Source organism: Ursus americanus, chromosome 11 (assembly GCF_024610735.1).
Source record: "Ursus americanus isolate L20-20 chromosome 11, mUrsAme1.1.p, whole genome shotgun sequence".
NCBI classification, from domain to species: domain Eukaryota; kingdom Metazoa; phylum Chordata; class Mammalia; order Carnivora; family Ursidae; genus Ursus; species Ursus americanus.
The window spans coordinates 64,076,002-64,095,266 of record NC_142137.1 but is presented as its reverse complement, the minus strand read 5'-3'; the positions used below and the strand labels follow the sequence as shown (position 1 = coordinate 64,095,266).

The 19,265-nt window shown below is 37.2% G+C and overlaps 1 protein-coding gene and 1 pseudogene across 12 annotated transcripts in view; one reads left to right on the top strand and one right to left on the bottom strand.

Annotated features, from left to right (window-relative positions):
- The window catches only part of SCAF8 (SR-related CTD associated factor 8), a 219,365-nt gene extending 200,874 nt beyond the window's left edge, over window positions 1–18,491 (bottom strand). For 9 of the 12 annotated variants that reach the window (XR_006780957.2, XR_015726150.1, XR_006780958.2 and 6 more), the window contains exons 1-2: window positions 17,963–18,341; window positions 12,125–12,187 (exon numbers count right to left, since the gene is read on the bottom strand). Coding sequence is in view for 6 of the 12 variants with exons in the window: in XM_045805398.2 (XP_045661354.1) it covers window positions 12,125–12,187; window positions 17,963–17,992 (93 nt within the window). In the remaining 6 variants the exon portion in view is untranslated. Of the gene's footprint in view, window positions 1–12,124; window positions 12,188–17,962 lie in introns of all 12 variants that reach the window. The other 3 variants (XM_045805402.2, XM_045805401.2, XM_045805400.2) reach the window with 3 other exon arrangements.
- On the top strand, window positions 1,068–1,549 carry LOC123797403 (single-stranded DNA-binding protein, mitochondrial pseudogene; annotated as a pseudogene).
- Window positions 18,492–19,265: the final 774 nt, after the last annotated feature.

The window sequence follows — 19,265 nt, the reverse complement described above, 5'->3', positions numbered from 1 at the left end:
TTTAACAGAGGAATAATATACTAAAGTGGTACTTAAAATTTGGGGGATCCAGAAGAACCTGAAGATTTTGCCTCATGAAAACAAAAACACAAGGCATAATGTAGTGCCAGAATAAAAAATGCTACATTCAAACAAATGAAACATACATCCAGTTGCTAATAGAGAAAAGGTTTAATTAAAAAAAAAATGGAAGTGAAATGGGCTGACTGGAAAAAGAGAGCATTCCTGTTACAGCCGTGATTTCGCTTCCACACTATTTACATTCGTAACACACTTGTCAATAAATCTCTTTACAAAACTAGCAATTTTTGAGGACGGACTAGAGAAGAGGACTATTTCCTAATGGAAACAGAATTAGAATCTCAACAGAATGCTGTGCTTTCCTACTGGAGAATCACTGAGTATCAAAAAAACAAGACAGATAGATGAGAATATATAATGCAGAGCTTCACGTATTTGGTAAACGTTCCCATTCATACTGTTGTATATACACAATGTATATGATAAGCACACTTTTATATTTACTTATAAATATAAATAACTTCTTTATTTCTAAAATAGTCTTGTATTAAAAGGCTTAAATCCGTAACTAAGAAATCTGCACAGCTGAAGGTAAAGGTAATCTGAAATGTTCTTAAAAAGTATAAAATGATTCAAGCAAAACAGTTGTTTGAAGAGCCTGAGTAAAAATTAATTTAGTAATCTAAAAGAACTCAGTTCTACTGTAGAGAACAGAGAATAGTAAATTAAAAGCCAATTCAAAACTAACTATAACAAACCAAGGGAGAAGTGATGAGGACCTGGACTAAAGTATCAATACTTTATTTTTATTATTTAATACTGAAAATAAAAAGGAAGGGAAGGATGCAAAACACATTAAAAAAAACTCACTGGATTTCATGACCGAAAAGATGTAAATGAAAGAGGCACCTAGGAAAATTCAAAGTTTTCAAGTCTGAGTGTCTGGGAATATGATTTTACTGCTGACATAAACAGGAAGTCTAGGTTCAGGCTAGAGCATACAGGGAAGACCAAAGACTAGACCAGAGAAAAAGCAAACAAAAGGAATGTTTCGAAGACCTGAATTACAGGGATTTCGTCAGTTTGTAAGACGTGAGTCTGAAACAGCTCGGAGCTTGGCTGTTGAGAGGTCTCTGAATCGTGTGAGTGGGTCAGGACCCCCATCATGAGATACGGGGAAGGGGAAAACCCTGTCACAGTATTTTCTCTAGCAATGAATGAAAGTGAAAATGTACCAAATGGGTGATGTCAGTCGAAAGACAACATGGCACAGAATATCAGTACTCTGACCAGGCCTCAGAGATGTGGCATATCAGTAAGTGAAAAAGGGGCCCTGAATTTCTATGGAAAGGAAAGTAGACTATGGTGAATACACAGATAAAAAATAATGTGAGGCAACAAGCAACAAGAATCATAGCTGATAATTATATTTCTGAGTGACCACACCAAAGACAAGACAGAGTGGATGATTCTTCTTTGGCCATTACTGGGCACAGTCTCATTTCCAAATCATGTACAGTCTTTATAGTTCCTGAGGACAAGAATTAAAATATCCTTTTATATAAAATGAGAAAAAAAAAAGAGAAGTCTAAAAGAAGTTCGTGGAAGAACGGTAAGTTTAGATTCAGGTGGTAACAATACAATTTCATGTGCATATGGACACAAAATACCTAAAAACTTACGAGACTGAGTCCCAGAAGAGAAAAGCAAAAATACACATCATTCCTTAAGAGACAGCTGAAGAGATAAGGAACACTGAAGACTAAGTATCAGAGAGAGAAAGTAGAACAAATGCCTACTACACCTCAGAGTAAAATCATTCCAGAAATAAGAGCAACAAATAGAGACTAAAAAAAGAGAGAAAGAGTGGCATGATAAAGGAGAAAGAAAAAAATATTACTTTCATCTACTTTGTCAATTATTAAGTACTATCATAAATGCTATATCACTTTTACCTTCAGAAGGGCCCAATGAGATTAAAATTTATTGTACTCATTTTATAGATGTATAAACTTAGGGTAAGTGACCTAAATTCAAATTGATAATACACTACAGAACCATGTCTCAAACCCAGTCCTTCTGCCTACCCAGACACTATTTCCAAAAACAAAACAAAAAAGCCCACCAGCTAGCAACCAACTAAACATATACAACTGAGCCACTGAGTAAGATGGTAGATGACTGTGGAGACAAACCATTTAATAGCATCAACCTAAACAATAACCAAGAAGACTTTACTCAAAAGACAAAACAGTATGAAGCTTATACATCCACTGACCAAATAACAGCTAAACAAATTCTTTCAAAAATGAATTTTAAGCAATCCTCAATAAGGTTTAAGAGCCTTCCAAACTTTAACAAGGAAGCTCACTTTCTCTAAAGAATTTAATTAAAATAGACTAAATCCATCTTTCTCCCGAAGCTAAGAAATGTAGTATTTTCAATCTGAGGGAAATTACTACAAAAGTAACATGGTAATAAATGTTGTGAAAAATTCCAAATATTGAAAGCTCTCATTCACTGCATACTATCCACCTACTGCTCTCTTAAGAAATGACCACTGTTAGACTGGGAGGCTGCCTTCCAGAATTTTCTACACCCACCTATGCGTACATATGTAAGTATTGTAAATAAGTATATGTATTTATGAAAAATAAATACACATTCCAGTGCAAAATTATACTCCTAGTAACTGTTTAAAACTGATTTTCTTCCTGGATTCAGTAAAACACTGAAATTCTTATAAATGTTGACTGGTAATGATAGTGGTCCAAAATCTTTCAAATATATCATGGTATTTTGTTACCATGCGTTCAAAAGTTTTGTTCAACAATTTCTCCAGCTTAGAAAATATGGGGAATATATCTAGTACTTTCTTTATAACTCATCATCTCTGTAATTTTTATCTATTATTAAAGTATGTAATATGAATATACTTTTCCAGGGGGACCGAAATATCCACGTTGACACTAAATGTTCTCAGCTGCAGCTTTTTTTCTTTTAAACTACCTTTCTTGGGGTGCTTGGGTGGCTCAATTAGTTAAGAGTCTGCCTTCAGGTCAGGTCATGATCCCAGGGTCCTGGGATCAAGCCCGGAGTTGGGCTCCCTGCTCCACGGGGAGTCTGCTTCTCCCTCTCCCTCTGCCCCTCCCCCTTCTCATGCTCTCAAATAAAATCTTTAAAAAAAAATTCATTAGAAACTTGCTCATTAAGATTAATATTTAAGACAGCCTGAAGTTTACCTTGTGTAATCCCATTTTATAAACGATAAAACAACTATCTCCTTGTCACCTATAATCTTTCACATCTTATTTTGACAGCAATCGTTTTGACTTTGCAGATTTTCCATGCTTTAAAATACCTGAACCAGGAGCCTTGTAAACAGCAGTCTGGGACAATCTAAAGGAAGTAGTTACAAAGTAGCCACTATTACTAAAATGTGGAAATTAGAAACATGCTAAAGATACAGGCTAATAGAGTAACGGCAATCCTCTCCCACAAAGAAGGTACAGGATATGTGAGCTTTGTACTTACTGGCTTTTTTCACTTTTCTGCACAGGGCTAGAAATTCTGAGGAATTGCTAGAAAACTGCCAGCTAAGGGGTGGCGGGAGTGTTACTACACAATACTTCTTTGCCAAGGCATGCACATTTTCCCATGGTACCTTATTTTGTGGGCAGGAGAGCAGGAGTATAGTAGTCTATTCCTTATCCTAACCCAAGTGTAGCATGAAATGATAATCAACTAAGAATCACCTATTCCCACTCCTCCTCTACCTCCAACACACAAATACTACCAACATCACACTAAAAACATACTGAAAACATTAAAACGACATTAAACTGAGACACAAAGAGCAGACATTTCTTTTAATTTGTTTGCTATGTGCCTCTGATACTAAACAAGTTTCATCATCTCTCAGTCTTAATTCCTCATCCATAAAATTAGTCTGTTAAATGATATACTATCACAGGTCTTGCAGGTCTAAAATTTGTAATTTCTGGAAATCGAGTTTAAGTATGGAAGTAACCAAGAAACCCAATCATAGAATCACACACTTTAGTTATGCCTATAGCTACAAATGTGTAACATGACTGTAATGGTCCTTAGCTACCCTATTCTAAAGTTAAAGAGAACAGAAATGATTCTCCAAGCAAGAAAACAAAATCTGTAAGTATAACCAAACATATACACACATACACACACACACACACACACACACACACACACACACACACACACACAAATAAATAACTCTTCAGTTTAAATTTTCCCTGGGACCTAAACAATCCAACTTCCTTTCATTTCAGTTCTTCCCTCTGTCTTCTGTAAAACATTAAAATTAAATGATATGAATTTTACATACTTTTAACTTTAGAAGTACTATTAATAATGAATTGGCCAAAATGAAAATAAAGAAAAATTCATTTGTAAATCCTCTCCATAACAAATCCCCATAAACCACATTAGCTGAAATTTCTCAAATAAATGCAGGTTCTATTTTTAAATGATATAGTCTTTACAGTCACAATTACATTCACAATTCCATGTTTACAATAACTTGTTTATTATAGACAAAATTAAGGTAAAAAATTATGTGACTAGGAGGAGCTAATAAAATGTTGAATGATATGAGTAGGCTTAATGTTAAATTCTACTAAAATCTCAAACAAAATTTAAATCTTTAATTTTATTCATAAATCATTCCATTTACAACTTAAATTTTAATTGCATAGAAGAACAGCATTTGTACAAGCAGAATTTAAAACCAAGAACATTCTATGCAGAGTTACTTTTAAATGTCCTCATATTCACAAATACGATATAATGGAAAGCATCAAAACCTTAACTTAAAAAAATAAACAAAAAAACCTGAAGAACATAAAGATTCTATAAGATTTTCCCCTACGCCTGCTTCTCTTCTTTCTCTGTATCATCTCCCTAGACAACTACACCCTATCCCAAATCTTCATCTTTTATCTATTCTCCTTAGATGCCTATATATCCGGCTGGGTATCTCCCACCCTTCATGTTCCATAGACACCAAATCTTCAAGATGTACAAAATTACTACTGTATTCGGCAAAATAGTAAAAGTAAGTATCTTTGGGTGGTTGAGATACAGGTACTTCAGTTCTTCCATACTAACGATCTTTCTTTTATTCCAGGTTATTAAAAATGATCCCACTCAAACCCAACCCACCAAATTATCTTTCTCAAGTTTTTAGCTCCTCCAGATTTGCCCACCTTAGTAATTAATATTATACCATCTTATTTACCTCGTCACTTAACCAAAGCACTGGCACCACCCTCAACCTCATATCCAGCTCCCTATTACTACTAAATTTCTCTTGCATTCATCCCTTCTTCTTCTTCCTATTATTACTCTAGTTGAGCCCCTCATCTTCTCTATGCTAATTTATTCTCCCATCCCCTAATCTCATCCCCCCATTGCCCTGCCCTGCTCCAAAGATACTACTTATTTTTCTAAAATTTTAAAACCCATCAGAATCTCCATTCCCTTTTGACTAAAAATGAGGTCTTACACATAGTGTACAAAGGCTCTTTATCAAAAAATGATGGCCAATTCTCCATCATTCCTCTCAACCCCATCCCCTTCCCAAAGTTACCATTTCCTTGAAAATGATATTTACCCTCTGCCTCATGTAACACCTCCTTCCTCATTCTGTGTACATCATGATATATATGAAGAGCTTACACACAGTATACACAGGCTATATCACTACTTCTTGTATCATACTATTCATTACCCTACCTTCAAACTCTTTGTGGTAAAATGTTCCCATTCCCATCCCTATTAGACGATGAGCTGAGAAAATGAACACGGGTATCTAATTAACGCTGGTAACCACTCTGCAGAATATAATGCCTGATAGATGGCAAATACGCATGAAAAATATAGCTCAAACAACCAGCAACTACTTCCCAGCAGCATTCTTTTCAAACGCTAGTTGCTATTACATGAAAACCTTCATGTATATCATTACATTCTAGCAATTTGAAAATTGTAATTAAAACGGAATAAATAAGTTATCTAATAATTTTGAAGGACTAGCAAAATAAAGGAAGCCCCCCCCCCACAGAATTATTTGGAATCATTAACTATTACAGCTCTAAGAGGCCTAAGACATCTTAATCCTCCGATTTTGCAAATGAATCAAAGTACTGACTGGGGAATTTTGTACAAGGAATGATATGCTAGCCTCTGGCCAACTCCTTTAAAATTTCAATACCCTTCAGTTACGTTGGTTACAAGCCTTGTTCTTGTCACCAAAGCAGAGACAGGCCTCTAAAAAAAAGTTCTGAGTTCTCTGACAGAATAGAGACAAGAATTTGAAAAATTCTGCTCAGTAAGAGGAACTGCTGTATAAATAAAAACCACATTTCTTGGTGTAAAAAAATTCAAAGATGTGAATACTTACAAAAGCAGTCGTATCTCGATAAACTTTTTTTAAAAAGGCACTTACTGGTTTATTAAAAGCTTGTAGAAAAACTACTCAAAGACAGAAGTCCTTTCTGCAACAAACGTGTAACATGATAAAAACTCATTCTGATTATTTTTATTCAGTATTTAGCCAAGAACAATACTGAATAAAAATCAAAATAGATAACCTGCACACAGTTCTGGAGCTTTTATTAGATGAATAAGCAGTAGCCCAATCAAGAGACTTTTTCCTTATTTTTTTTTTAATTTTATTTGTTTATTTGACAGAGAGAGAGCGCGTGCGCACAAGTAGGGGGAGCTGCAGGCAAGGGAGAGGGAAAAGCAGACTCCCCACTGAACAGGGAGCCTGACGTGGGACTCGATCCCAGAACCCTGGGATCATGACCTGACCTGAAGGCAGACACAACCAACTGAGCCACCCAGGTACCCCAACATTTCCCCTATTTCAGGATAACTACATAAGCAACTGCTTTCACCATGGTCCTCAACTTTGGAGATTACCTAAGAATCATTCCCATTATATTACTCATTAAAGCTTTAAAAAAGACTAGCTGAATCACTATTATGTATTTGAATAACATTTTTTGAAGAATCTATAAAATACATGTATTTACCACTAAATTAAGTCTAGGTTTTCTGTCCCAATTAATGAAGTTGTCATTTTCTAGTGAGTTAATGTAGCTATACACTGAAAGCATGATGATTAAGAATCACTTTCAAATTAAAAATCACACTTCACAAAAAAGAGGTGAAAGCAGAGTCAAACTTTTTAAAATTTGCCCCTTTGCTGCATTTTTTATCAAGTTTTCAAGAAAATGTTTGCTTTGCAATTAATATGAGAACAATTTTTAATAGATAAAATGTCACTAAATGAGGAAAAACAATATGAATTTCCAGTACACATCCATACACAAAACCTGAATGTAAACTCCATGAGCGCAGGGGTTGTTTTTGGGTGGGGTTGTGTTTTCTTTTGGAATCTGTTTTGTACACTGTTAAATCTCTAGAACCTAGGAGAGTGTCTGTACTTGGTTGTAAGTGCTCAAAATTTTGAATAAATTATTTTCACTAAGGCAGCTTTTTAAATTCTGTTTTTGACATTCAAGTAAGCTTATTATAGAGCCTATAAGGAATATATTTTCTTGCTCAATTATAATTCTGACTTATAAGCAGCATGTTATTAATCAAGTTCTCAGGTTTCAAAGTTTGCAACAGGAGCCAGCAAAAAATGGCCCATGGCCTATTTTCGTAGGTTCTCAAGCCAAAGACACTTTTTATATTTTAAAAGAACTGTGAAAGACCAAAAAGAATATTCGTGAATAGAGACCTTAAGTGGCTAACAAAACCTAATAAAAATACTTACTATCTGGTCCTCTACAGAAATAGACTACTGCCCCCTGTAAATGGAGATTCCATTCACAAGAGAATGAAAGTTTTGCACACTTCCTTTCCCTTATGAATTGAATCTGCACTATTAGAAACAGATCTTTCACCTAAGACCTTCTCCCTAACTAAATTCCTGAATTTTGGCTTGTTATTTGATTTGAAGAATGTTAAGAAAAAAGATTTAACTATAGCGTAAGTGGTTATGAATGCTGAAGCTAATAAAAAGGGAAGATTAAAGTTAATTATGTTTAATGTTTTCCAGACTAAAGAAATAACAAAAATGAAGAAAAAAACAAAATGGAATACAAACAGGAAAAAAAACGAATCTAATTATATTTCAAATAAATAGCAGAACTACATTAAGTGGAAAAAACTAACCAAGTCATGTGTGAACACAGCATTTTGACTATATACTGTCAGGTTAAACAAAAAATGAACTATAAACAAGTATTAAATTCTAGTTAATAGGCTTGTTTTCAGAGACATATCGTTTAGCAATACTGAAACTACTTTCTGTGTGTTTCAGGTTTGGCCAAATAATATGTAAATACACTGCGGATAACAGAAACTAGTTTTCTCACTTTCAGAGAAAGGAATTACATACCGAATTGGAAAGGGGAAAGGCTAGAATGAACCATACAGTTGTTGGAATAGAACTGGAGACATCAGGGTGAACCCATGGCTTTTTAGATAGGCAGAGAGTTAAAAAAAAAAAAAAAATTTTATGTGTATACATATATATGTATATATACTTAAATTCTAGTTCAATTCATTAATAAATATCCACAGGAAGAAACCAGATCAGAGCTCCTTGGAGAAATGACTGATTCCAAGGCTAGGGTGAGGATATCTTACTACATAGGAAAGAGAGTACTCAAAAGATAAAGTGCACACATCAAAAGGACACAAGAGACAGCTTAAAGTAGCTCTGACTGGTCAAAACTGAGACAATCTTCATCAAAAAAACCCCCAATGAATAAAAAAGAATCCATGAGTTCATACTGGACATACATACATACATACATAAATGGGGAGAAGGAAAAAGCTCTTACAGAAGGCCAATAATAAAGAAATGATAGACAAAGAACATCACCTTTTGCCAATCATCCTAGGACTGATTCAGGCAAGAACTAAATGGATGCTTCCGTGGGTAAAAGTTTGATAAGCAACAAAGTATATGCTTAGTTTCAAAATACCTCCCCAAATGATACTTGTTAAAAGGGAAGAACAGTAACCTTACAATGGAGAAACCTTGCAAAAAAAGTTAACATCCCTAATTAGTGGGATAAATAGACATCATGCGCTTCCCAGGAACACAGTATCACTTCTGGTGTATTCCTGCCAAAAACGTATAACCTGAATCTAATCATGAAGCAACTGCAGACAAATCCATACTGAGAGAATTCTAAAAATAACTGGCCTATTATCATTAAATATCACCAAAGGTCATAAATGGTAAAGAAAGAGTTATAACCAACTATTTCAGATTAAAGGATACTAAAGAGACAAGATGAATGAATGCAAGATGTGGTGTAGGATTACTCTACTAAGGACATTAATGATATAATTAACGAAATCTGAATTAGAGCCGCAAATTACATTATACCATCGTTAATGTCCTGATTCTGATCACTGTACTGTGGCTATGTAAAAGAATATCACTGCAGAAAATAGTCATTTAAAAGTAAAAGGCATCATGAATTGCATTTCCCATCATAATGCCAGAAAAAAAAGTTCGCACGTGTTCATGTTTGTGTGGATAGTGAACAAAAAAAGCAAAAATGGTTAACATAATTAGGCAGAGAAACCAGGATGAAGTGTACATAAAATTCTTTATTATTCTTTAACTTCTCTATAAATCTGAAGTTTTAAAATAAAGTTCAGAAGTGTGAAAAAATAAAGCTAATTTATAGTTAGACACTATGCCAGTAAAAATGAATTGTGAAAAATTGAGTGAGAGTTCTCCTTTAAGCGTAAGAAAAACAACTAGAGGTTGAGACCTGGGGTCCCTTTCAGTCTCAGCTCTAATATGTAAAAGTAGCATTTTATTGGTAAAATCACAATGGTGGTCCATTTTCTAGTCAGTAAAAGGAGGGTAGCACCTAATCCTACTTTTCTCACGAGCTTATCCTAAAATTCCACTGAAACATGATGGTTGGGGAAAAGAGGGTCAAAATATAAAACACTACGTTATAAAATGGCTCACTTTTAACAGTGTTTGGTAAACAAAAAATTTTTCAAAAATACATAAGCCAGACATTTTTCATCACAGAAAGTAGACATTCCCTGTATGGTTTTGGCTTATAAAAATTTTAACTTACTCAACATTATTTTTACCCATATACTTCAAATATTTCAATAAATCCAAATACCCCTATTTTTTTTACCATAAAATTTTATAGTGTAAGACTCTTCTAAATTTTAAAAAACCATTAACTAGGGCTTGGTCAACTTATTTTTTTAATTAAAATATAACTGACAGAACACTGTATCAGTTTCAGGTGTACCAGTAAACCTTTTAGGTGCTGTGACCCAGTATAAAAAGATCTTTAAACATTTCCCAAGTTCTACACACTAAGATATAAGATGCATGATCCAAAGTGTTTCATCTTTCACTCACAAGCTACTCAAATTAGCCCTGAGGAGTCCAATCAAACTCTAAAAATTTTTACGAGACCAAATTTTATCATGTACTTAAGCAAAAGTTCATTTTAAAAATAAAAATATTTATATTCTTTCAAATTCATAAAGGCTTGGTCACCACTTAAAAAAAGCTTTTTTAAAAAATTATTTGCACCTGGAGGCTAATTCATATCTCATTGACAAAAGGAAACATTCTTAAAGCTGTTATCTTTCAGCAACAGTTATGACTCCAAAACAATTTTTTTAAAAATACATGACAAAAAATTTGGTATAAAATAAAACTTAATGTAGCTTATCTTATTCTGCCATTGTTGAAAACATAAGATGATATTCTTGTTTATTAAGTCCACTTGCTCAATCTCTATTTTGAATAGTAGATGAGCTTTCTTGACTCTAAGGCAAAAATGCTGGTAGAAGAATAGGCAGAACTGTGCCTGCAGAGAAGGGCTGCAACCAGCCCAATCCCCAGCAAAGCAACCCCAGTCAGTAATGCCTGCACAGCCTCACTAGCTCCGCAGCAAGGTCACTCACTGCACACAAAGCTAATGAAGTGGAACTAAAAAAAAAAAAAAAAAAAGATTACAAGAATATCAGCTCCAAGAGGGTATGCTTCCTGCTTGTCTTGTTTACCACTGTATACCAGCAGAAAGAAAAATGCCTGGTACATGGTAAGCACTTCAGTATCGGTTAAATGAATTAACAAATGAATGAAAGAATGAAATCCTAGGTCTTGCAAATCAATCTATATAAAATTATATTAAGTTGCAGAAGTATTTTAAAAACAAATTTGGCATACATTAACTTAATAGCCATAACTATCTTTAAAAAACATTAATATCCTATATTCCCCCATTCTGACTAAATGTAGTGATGTCAAGGTTACTAAGATACTTCCTGACCTACAGCAGATATCAGAATGCATTTACATATCCTTCCCTAAGTTTCAAATATGGTGTATCAGAAATTCTTGTAAAGCAGAATTAGAAGACCAAATAAATGCATAAAATTAAAATCAAAGCACAAATGCATCGTTTACCATCAAACTTGAGATAGCATTAATTCAGATAAGAAATTACGGGCTATAGAAACATTTCTCATCAGCATTTATTTCTCATAATAGTAGCACTACCAAAATCTGCTCCTCTATAATTAGAAAACCAAAAATTTGTCTTTTTTTGTTTCTCCATCCCTACAGCATATCTGTCAATGATCTGTCATCTTATAGTTTGAAGAACTTCCTCAAAATATAAGATGTATTTCCAACCATCAAATTAAAAGTCTTATAATTTATTCATGTTAAACAGGTAATGTTATATTCCTTTTACAATACAGTAGAATTATGTGGAGCAGAATGCAAGTAAATGCAACAAGAGTATATATGATTTATGTTCACTATTAAGCACAGTAACTTTTTTTCAGTTAACCTCTTTTTTGTGAAGAAATTCAACTATTCCCTACATGTTCTCTTTAAGATTACTAATATATTAGAAGTGACAAACTTTATTCTGCTTCCCAATTACTGCCCATATAATCAAGACATCATTTCACTACCAATTTAAACCTAATATTTTCCAAAGGGCCTGCCTTATGTGCGTTATAATCATCTTACTATGCTTCTTGTGTCCATGCTGCTGGAAAAGCAGTCTGTACAAGCAGGAGTAGAGGCACAATCCTGAGAGAGAGGAGTAGAGAAAGATGTTGAGAAAACAAAACCAGATAAAATGAGCTCACTCGAGTTCAGGAGCTCAGCCAGTGTTCAAGGTCAAGGTTGATTACATTCTCTCATACCATTTTGTTAGAAGTTGTCCAATAACAGGAAAACTGGCCCTAGAAAGAGATATCTGAAATTCCATGTACAAGTAGTAATATCATCACTAATTCTAAGCCGACTAAACTTCTAAAAAAAGAAGCAAGTGATCGTGATCATAAAATATGACTATTTAGGAAACTAGGGAATACAGATGTCCCCTAATATCAATCAAAATTACTGTAACAAACTCAATGCTAGCTTAGAATAAAATGATAGAGCTATTTCAGTCTTGTCAAAAAATTTTTTTAAATTTATCTTGAATGATTAAGACTATAACACTCTCAAAGCAGAGTCTCAAAAATCATTATCATCAATCTCAATTACCCTTGTTTTCTAAATGTTTAAAATATTGCAAGGAAAAACCCCACAACTTTTACCAAAGCAAAAAAAAAAAAAAAGGTTTGAAAATAGCATAATTACAGAACAAAGCTTAGGATGGATTTAATCTAACTGGAACCTTCAAATGCAATAGTTCCCTCCCAAAGCTCCCTCCTTAATAAGTGAAAGTAACAAAAATATCAGAGTTTTGGTTTAGAATTTTCCACCTCATCTCCTAGATTCCTACAGTGCCGTAAAACGACCTTCAAAAAAATCCTTAATATGTACTAAGTCCTCCCCAAAATTAATTTTATATTTAATCAAAGAATCTTCTAATATAAACTTTAATCAATCATTTACTTTACATAGAGGAAACCAAATGTCCAGAAATGTTAACGACCTTGGTCCAAGTCATTCAATTCCAAGTACATCATTCATTCATTCATTCATTCAAGAAATCTTTACTTGACACATAGTATATATTAAGGTACTGAACTATGTACTGAGGATATAAAGCAATGAAAAGATATGGTCACTATCCTCATGAAACTTATAGTCTGGTGGGAAAGACTATTACTATATTACTTCCAGTAATCACTAGAAGGGAAAGTACAATTTCTTTAAGACTGTGTAATGGGAACTAAATCAGTGATTCTCAACCAAGGTCTATTTTATTCTCCAAGGGGCACCTGATAATGTCTGGAAACATTTCTGGTTGTCACAATAGTGGCACCTTGTGGGTAGAGGCCAGGATTACTGCTAAACATCATATAATGCACAGGACAGCTCCTCATGGCAAACAATTATCCAGCCCAAAATATCAATAGTACTGAGGTTGAGAAATTCTCATCTTAAACCACTGGGGCAGGGAGGGCTGAGTGAAGAGTTCCTTCCTTTACAACACTAATTATGTTGTATCTTTAAGGGAGTTCCACAAGACAGAAACAAAAAAAGATGGTTTGATTGATACAATTAACCAAAACACCCACTGGAAAGTTAAGACAGGAAAGAGGAAAGGAAAAGGAGACAGATTTCCTGATAGGTGAAAATGAAACAAAAAAATGCAATGTTTTCTAGCTGCTTCACATAAAATCCCTTTCTTGAATCACAAACAGAAAACATACAAATAAAAAACAAATTTCATAGGCTTTTATCATTCCCTCTACCTTTTCCACTGTTCACCATCCCATGTCTACTACTAGATACTGCTGAGATTATCCAAAGTCCTATAGTTAGATAAATGTACACTCTGGAAACAAAAGTGGAAATGGAGTAAAGCAGAGATGGGATTTCACTTCTGATGTGAAAGACAAGGCATGGAAGAGGAAAATGTCCTGGGTGTTAACGGGACTCTGAAAAGTCTGCATCCTCCAGTTTAAAGAGTAAGCTATCTGACTAACTGAGGAGTCCTAACGACAAAAAACACTAAAAATTTAGGCATCCTAAAGATAATAAAAGGTCCTAGAATCATCTCAGAATTTATGAACCAACGTAAACCCAAAATTTAAATTGTGGTAATTTTCCTGACACATCTCACACCTACATATCCGGTCCTTTAGCTACCACTCAGCCTTTTCTGAGCAGCAAGACAAATGGATCATGATGGAAAAAACAACCACAGTAATGCAATAAGCTATACAAAGAATTTAGGGGGGGAAATCTGATCACTAATACTTGATTATCTGAAAGTGTTAACTTGTTGAAGTATAGTAACGGTACTGACACTATTTTTTTAAGCCCTTAAAAATTAAAAGAATCCAATATACAAGTAAAATTCATCTCCTCCAGTTACTTTGCCTAAATGTAACCAATGCATAACTGATTCTTCGATTTGCCATGTATTGTTTTAAGAGTTCCTACGTTATGAAAATGCCCTCTCCAATTAAGTTATAATTTCCTAAGGAAAGAGTCATGCATTTCTATTCTTTTCCCTCTTTTCAAAAACAAAAAACAATAACCGTACCATAATGACCACCATACAGTGGCATTCTTAAGGACAGAGTACAGATACACAGCTCACATAAAACTGCTTTATTCGAGTAATCAATGTGGTCCTAAAAACGGAATTTAAGCAAACCAGTATGAGACTCTTTTCACTGAAGGGAGAACTCTAAACCATTGCAACAAGGATATGCCACCATCTAAGAGCAGCTACAGCTATGGCACCTGTAATGATAAAAACTGTTTTAAAGAGTTAACTGCTCAGGTTAAGCATAGACTCTTAGGGAGTCTTATATTCCAATCTGGACAAACTTTCTTTCATCATTTCAGAACTGACATTACTACTCACGGGAATAACTCATCACAAGGATGATGCTTAACTGTAAATTATAGCTTTCTCACAAAACTAGCACAGTGGGCACTTAAATATCAATTCTCGGGCCTCAATCTCACTGAACTCATGATAAGAGGAATTTACCACGTAAAGGATCTTCTGACAGTGACTCTGAACACAGGAAAGGAGAAGCCACAGACCACTTTGAGAGATTATGATAGGTGGGAGTGGGGGCAGCTGCACATGTTGACCATGACTCATAAATATCCTACATAAGGTCGTGGATTTTCAGACTGTAACTCATCTGCGCTTTGTAAATTAAAAATCTATATTAACCTGGGGTGCTTGGCTGGCTCAGCTGGTAGAGCATGCAACTCCAGATCTCAGGGTTTTGAGTTCGAGGCCCATGTTGGGTGTAAAGATAACTTAAAAATAAAATCTTAAAAAAACAAAACCAAAATAAACAAACAAAAAACCATATTCTTAACTTTAATATTTCTGGCATGTTCCTATTTTCAAGCCAATGCTAGAAGGGGGGATGGTCTTTAAAAACCTGAGAATTAGCAAGCCATAAAACCTAAGCATTTCATATTTTATATAGGCCTTTAAAAGCCAAATTCACTCTAAGTAAACATTCTAAAACAACCTTTTCTCCTAATACTATAACTCAAAATTCCTTTATTTTTGCACTCTGCAATACATAATTTAATGGAAAATATTCACTACTGAATTATTCCTTATTATATGCTTATTTGCAACACCATTTTTACATCAGCAAGCATTAGACACAGAAACTATATTCAAAATAAGAAAAAAAATTGTCTTTTGTGTTTAAAATAAAAAGTATATTCTTCTGAATCTTCTTTGAATGTAATTCCTTTCCCAAATTCTGTGACTGTATTGCTATTACTAAGCTAACGCCACATTCAAACATGGTGAAGTGTGAGCATGTTAGTAAATAAAGGAGTTAAAAGATTTTCTAAGGTCCCCTGAAATCCACAGGGAGAAAGGAGAGAGTGCTACATACACTAAAATGGGAATGCTACTGCCAATCTCAAATTCCTGTAAAGGTTAGATGAGAAAAAAGATGAAATATCTAGCTAGCCATGTAAATGTTAGGCCCCCTATCCTTAATGGAAATACTAAAATGAAAACCAATATACCATTTCTACTCCACTGTGCTCTATTGTGACAACCATAGGGTAGTAACACCTTTTTCTATCAACGAAAGCCTAATCAGAATTTGGGGGGGGGGTGCTGGGAGTAAGGGATGATACATATTAGGAAGCCCCTAGACAAACAGAAAAGATAATCAAAAGGGTGTGGGGTAGAAGCACCTGGCTGGCTCAGCGGGAAGAGCGTGAAACTCTTGATCTCCAGGTCATGAGTTCCAGGCCCATGGTGGGTGCAGAGATTACTAAAAAAAGTAAACTTTAAAAAAACGGGGGAGTGGGGCAGTAAAATCAAATAACTGCAGTGGAAATGAAAGGATTTTTTTATATAGAATTTTTAAAAGTTTAACATTCTATAGAGCTGTACCACTATATGTAGCAAATAAAAAGGCTACATAGAGCTGTTTTCTTTCCTGCACAGTTGTGAAACTATTAACAAATAAATTGGAACATATAGTACCATTAAATACGTTTTCTTCTAGAATTTAAGCTCTGTAAAGTATTGCTGGGAGAACCAAATTTTCTAATTATCAGCTATAAATTCAAAAACAAAATGAAAAAAAGATTTCCAAGTCTATTGTTCTACATACTAAGAAGTGGCTTAAAAAGAGAAAGAAAACCCAATACCAAAAAAGAAAATCCTTTACAAAAAAAGTGTCTGCTTTCATATAACTGTGTCACTACTATGTACTCTAACATGGACAGTCCAACTCACATGAATGTTATTTAACTTTCAGCCCTTTGCTAAGCTTCCCAAATGTCAATTCTTAAAGAAAGAAGAAATAAAAGAAATTAAACTGTGAAACAGCTTTTAAAAGTATTGTCCTGTTCGGATTACTACAGCACTGTCTGGTATTTTAAGAGGTGAATATTTAAGATTTTGTTCATCATACTATCGAATAGAGTATTAGCACTTCACACCAAAAGTTCGGAAAATTTATGCGACTTTAGTTAACATCACATTAAAAAAATTTTTCCAAGGCATACAGACAAGGATAATTCTGGTTGCGTAGATGGGTACTTGTTATGTTTAATGTTTGCACTAAGGTCTACTTAAGTCGGAGTTTTAAAAAAATTTATATACTTTATCGAAACCTGTCTTTTAGACTAGTAAATTCAATTAAACAGTGAAAACTGGACACCTGCTTTTCTAGTGTTAGATTTTTACATATGAATGAGCCCGTGGGAAACGCTTCCCCAGCATATTCCCCTCTCGAAGCATAGACCTCTCTCCCTACTCTTTGTCTTTACGTCTGATGATGAGAGAAGGGGGAAGGTATAATAAATCGCAGAAAAACCTTGCCTCCCGATCAGCCATTCTCTTAGCTTAAGTCCCTAGTTGGCACATTACCTAGCCAACAGTGTCTCAAATATAAACAGTACGTACAACGTGACCATAGATCATCACCTCTGTAGGTTCCCTTCCTGTACTACCCCCATCGGTCCCTGCCTCATTAAGGGCCAAGGGGAGGTCTGGGCAGTGATGTCCAGCGAGCAGTTAAAATCCCGCAGGCCCAGGAAAGAGGTGGGCGGGCCAAGCCTCGGCGGAACTGACCCCGAGAGACCTGCCTGGAGCCTCCGGGGGAGGGCCCAAAGGGGCCTTCCCTCCAAACCCTCAGCCACTCAATAGGACGCTTGGAGACACCGGAACCTCCCTCCGCCCCGGGCGGCCCTCCCCCAGCCCTCCCCTCGGACTCGGGGGAGGGGCGCGGGGCAGAGAAACACCCCTCCCCCTCCCCCCCCCCCCGACACAGCTAGGCCGCCACTCGCCCCACCCTGGGAAACTCTGCAGGCCCGCACCCACCCCGCTCGCGCGGGCCTCGTCCCGGTGGGAAGTGTGGGTAGGAGGGGAGGCTAGACTGCAATACCAACCTCGCTATTGAAGGTTTTCACAGCCTCCATGTTGTCGGTGCGGAGGCCCCGAGCCCGGCGGCGGAAGAGGCGGCGGCCACTGCACTGGGTGGGGAGAGCGAGATGGGGGCGGCGGCGCGGCCGCGAGGAGGGGCGCCGGTGGGAGACCCGGCCGCTGCGACCCCGGGACGGGAGTGGAAGGGCAAGCACTGGCAGGGAAGGATTCCCTCAGGGGCAGCGAGGCCCCGGCATGGCCGCTAGGGCGGGCGGAGCGCCGGTCTGGGGAACACTGGCGCTGCCGGGGCGGGTCGGCAGCGGGCGGGGGAGGGGCTGGGCCGCGGCGCCTTCTCTTCTCCGCCCCGCTCGGTCTCGGTCCTCCGCCCTCTAGCCCCGTCCCCTACACTCTCCACCCCCTCCTTCTTCTTCCTTCGTCAGACTCCTGTTTCACCTCCCCGCCGCTCGGGCCGCAGGAACCAGCAGCGCACAGCGAAGACGGAGAAGGAAGCGCTGGCAGCAGCGGCTGCGGCATCCAATATGGCGGACGCGAGTCGGGCCGCGCAACTCGCAGATCCGCGGCGCCGGCCAGCGCGCCCCCTGGTGACTGGACCGCGCGGGCCCGAGAGGCCGCGCGGAAACCATCGAGCGAGCGCGGGCCAGAGCGTCGCCGCCCGGAGGTCCCGCTCCGCTCGGCCCGGGAGCAGCCCGCGCCTCGCCCCCTCCCCGCGCCTTGCAGACGCGGGAGCGAGCGCTGCGGCCTCGTGGGTCGCCTCGGCCGGCCCTTGGAGGCCCCTTGCAAAGCGTTACTCTGAGGAATGCCTAAGTGTTCCCGTAACGCGACAAGTTTAGGAAGTAATCCACGTTTCCGTTGTTTCCAAGTAGATTGGTTCCTTTACGTGAGCTATTGGGTTCAGTTGCCTTTCAGAACTTTACTGGACAGTGGCCTAAAGGTTAACAGCCGAAAGAAAAGTTCCTAGTCATTCATCTATTTAGTAACGATGTGTCCATGCATTTTAATAGCGTCGGGAGGAAATGTGAGAAACAAAAGCTTCGGATCCGGGTGGGGGCAGGGGGACAAGGGAAGCACGCACACAGCCTGCAAGCAGCTCCGAGCAGGAAATGCACGCTGCATAAAATCCAGGGGGACTGGTGCACAGACAATGAGTGCATTTTTCTGTGCGGCGGGAAGCGGGTCCCAGACCCACAAGATTTGGATAGGTGGAAGGGAACTCATGTTTAATGGAAGATGAATTATTCTAAAGGAATTTTGTCCTGGGTTAAAACGGTGAATACAGTAGTCCTAGATGAAATAAGAGATGCTGCTAGC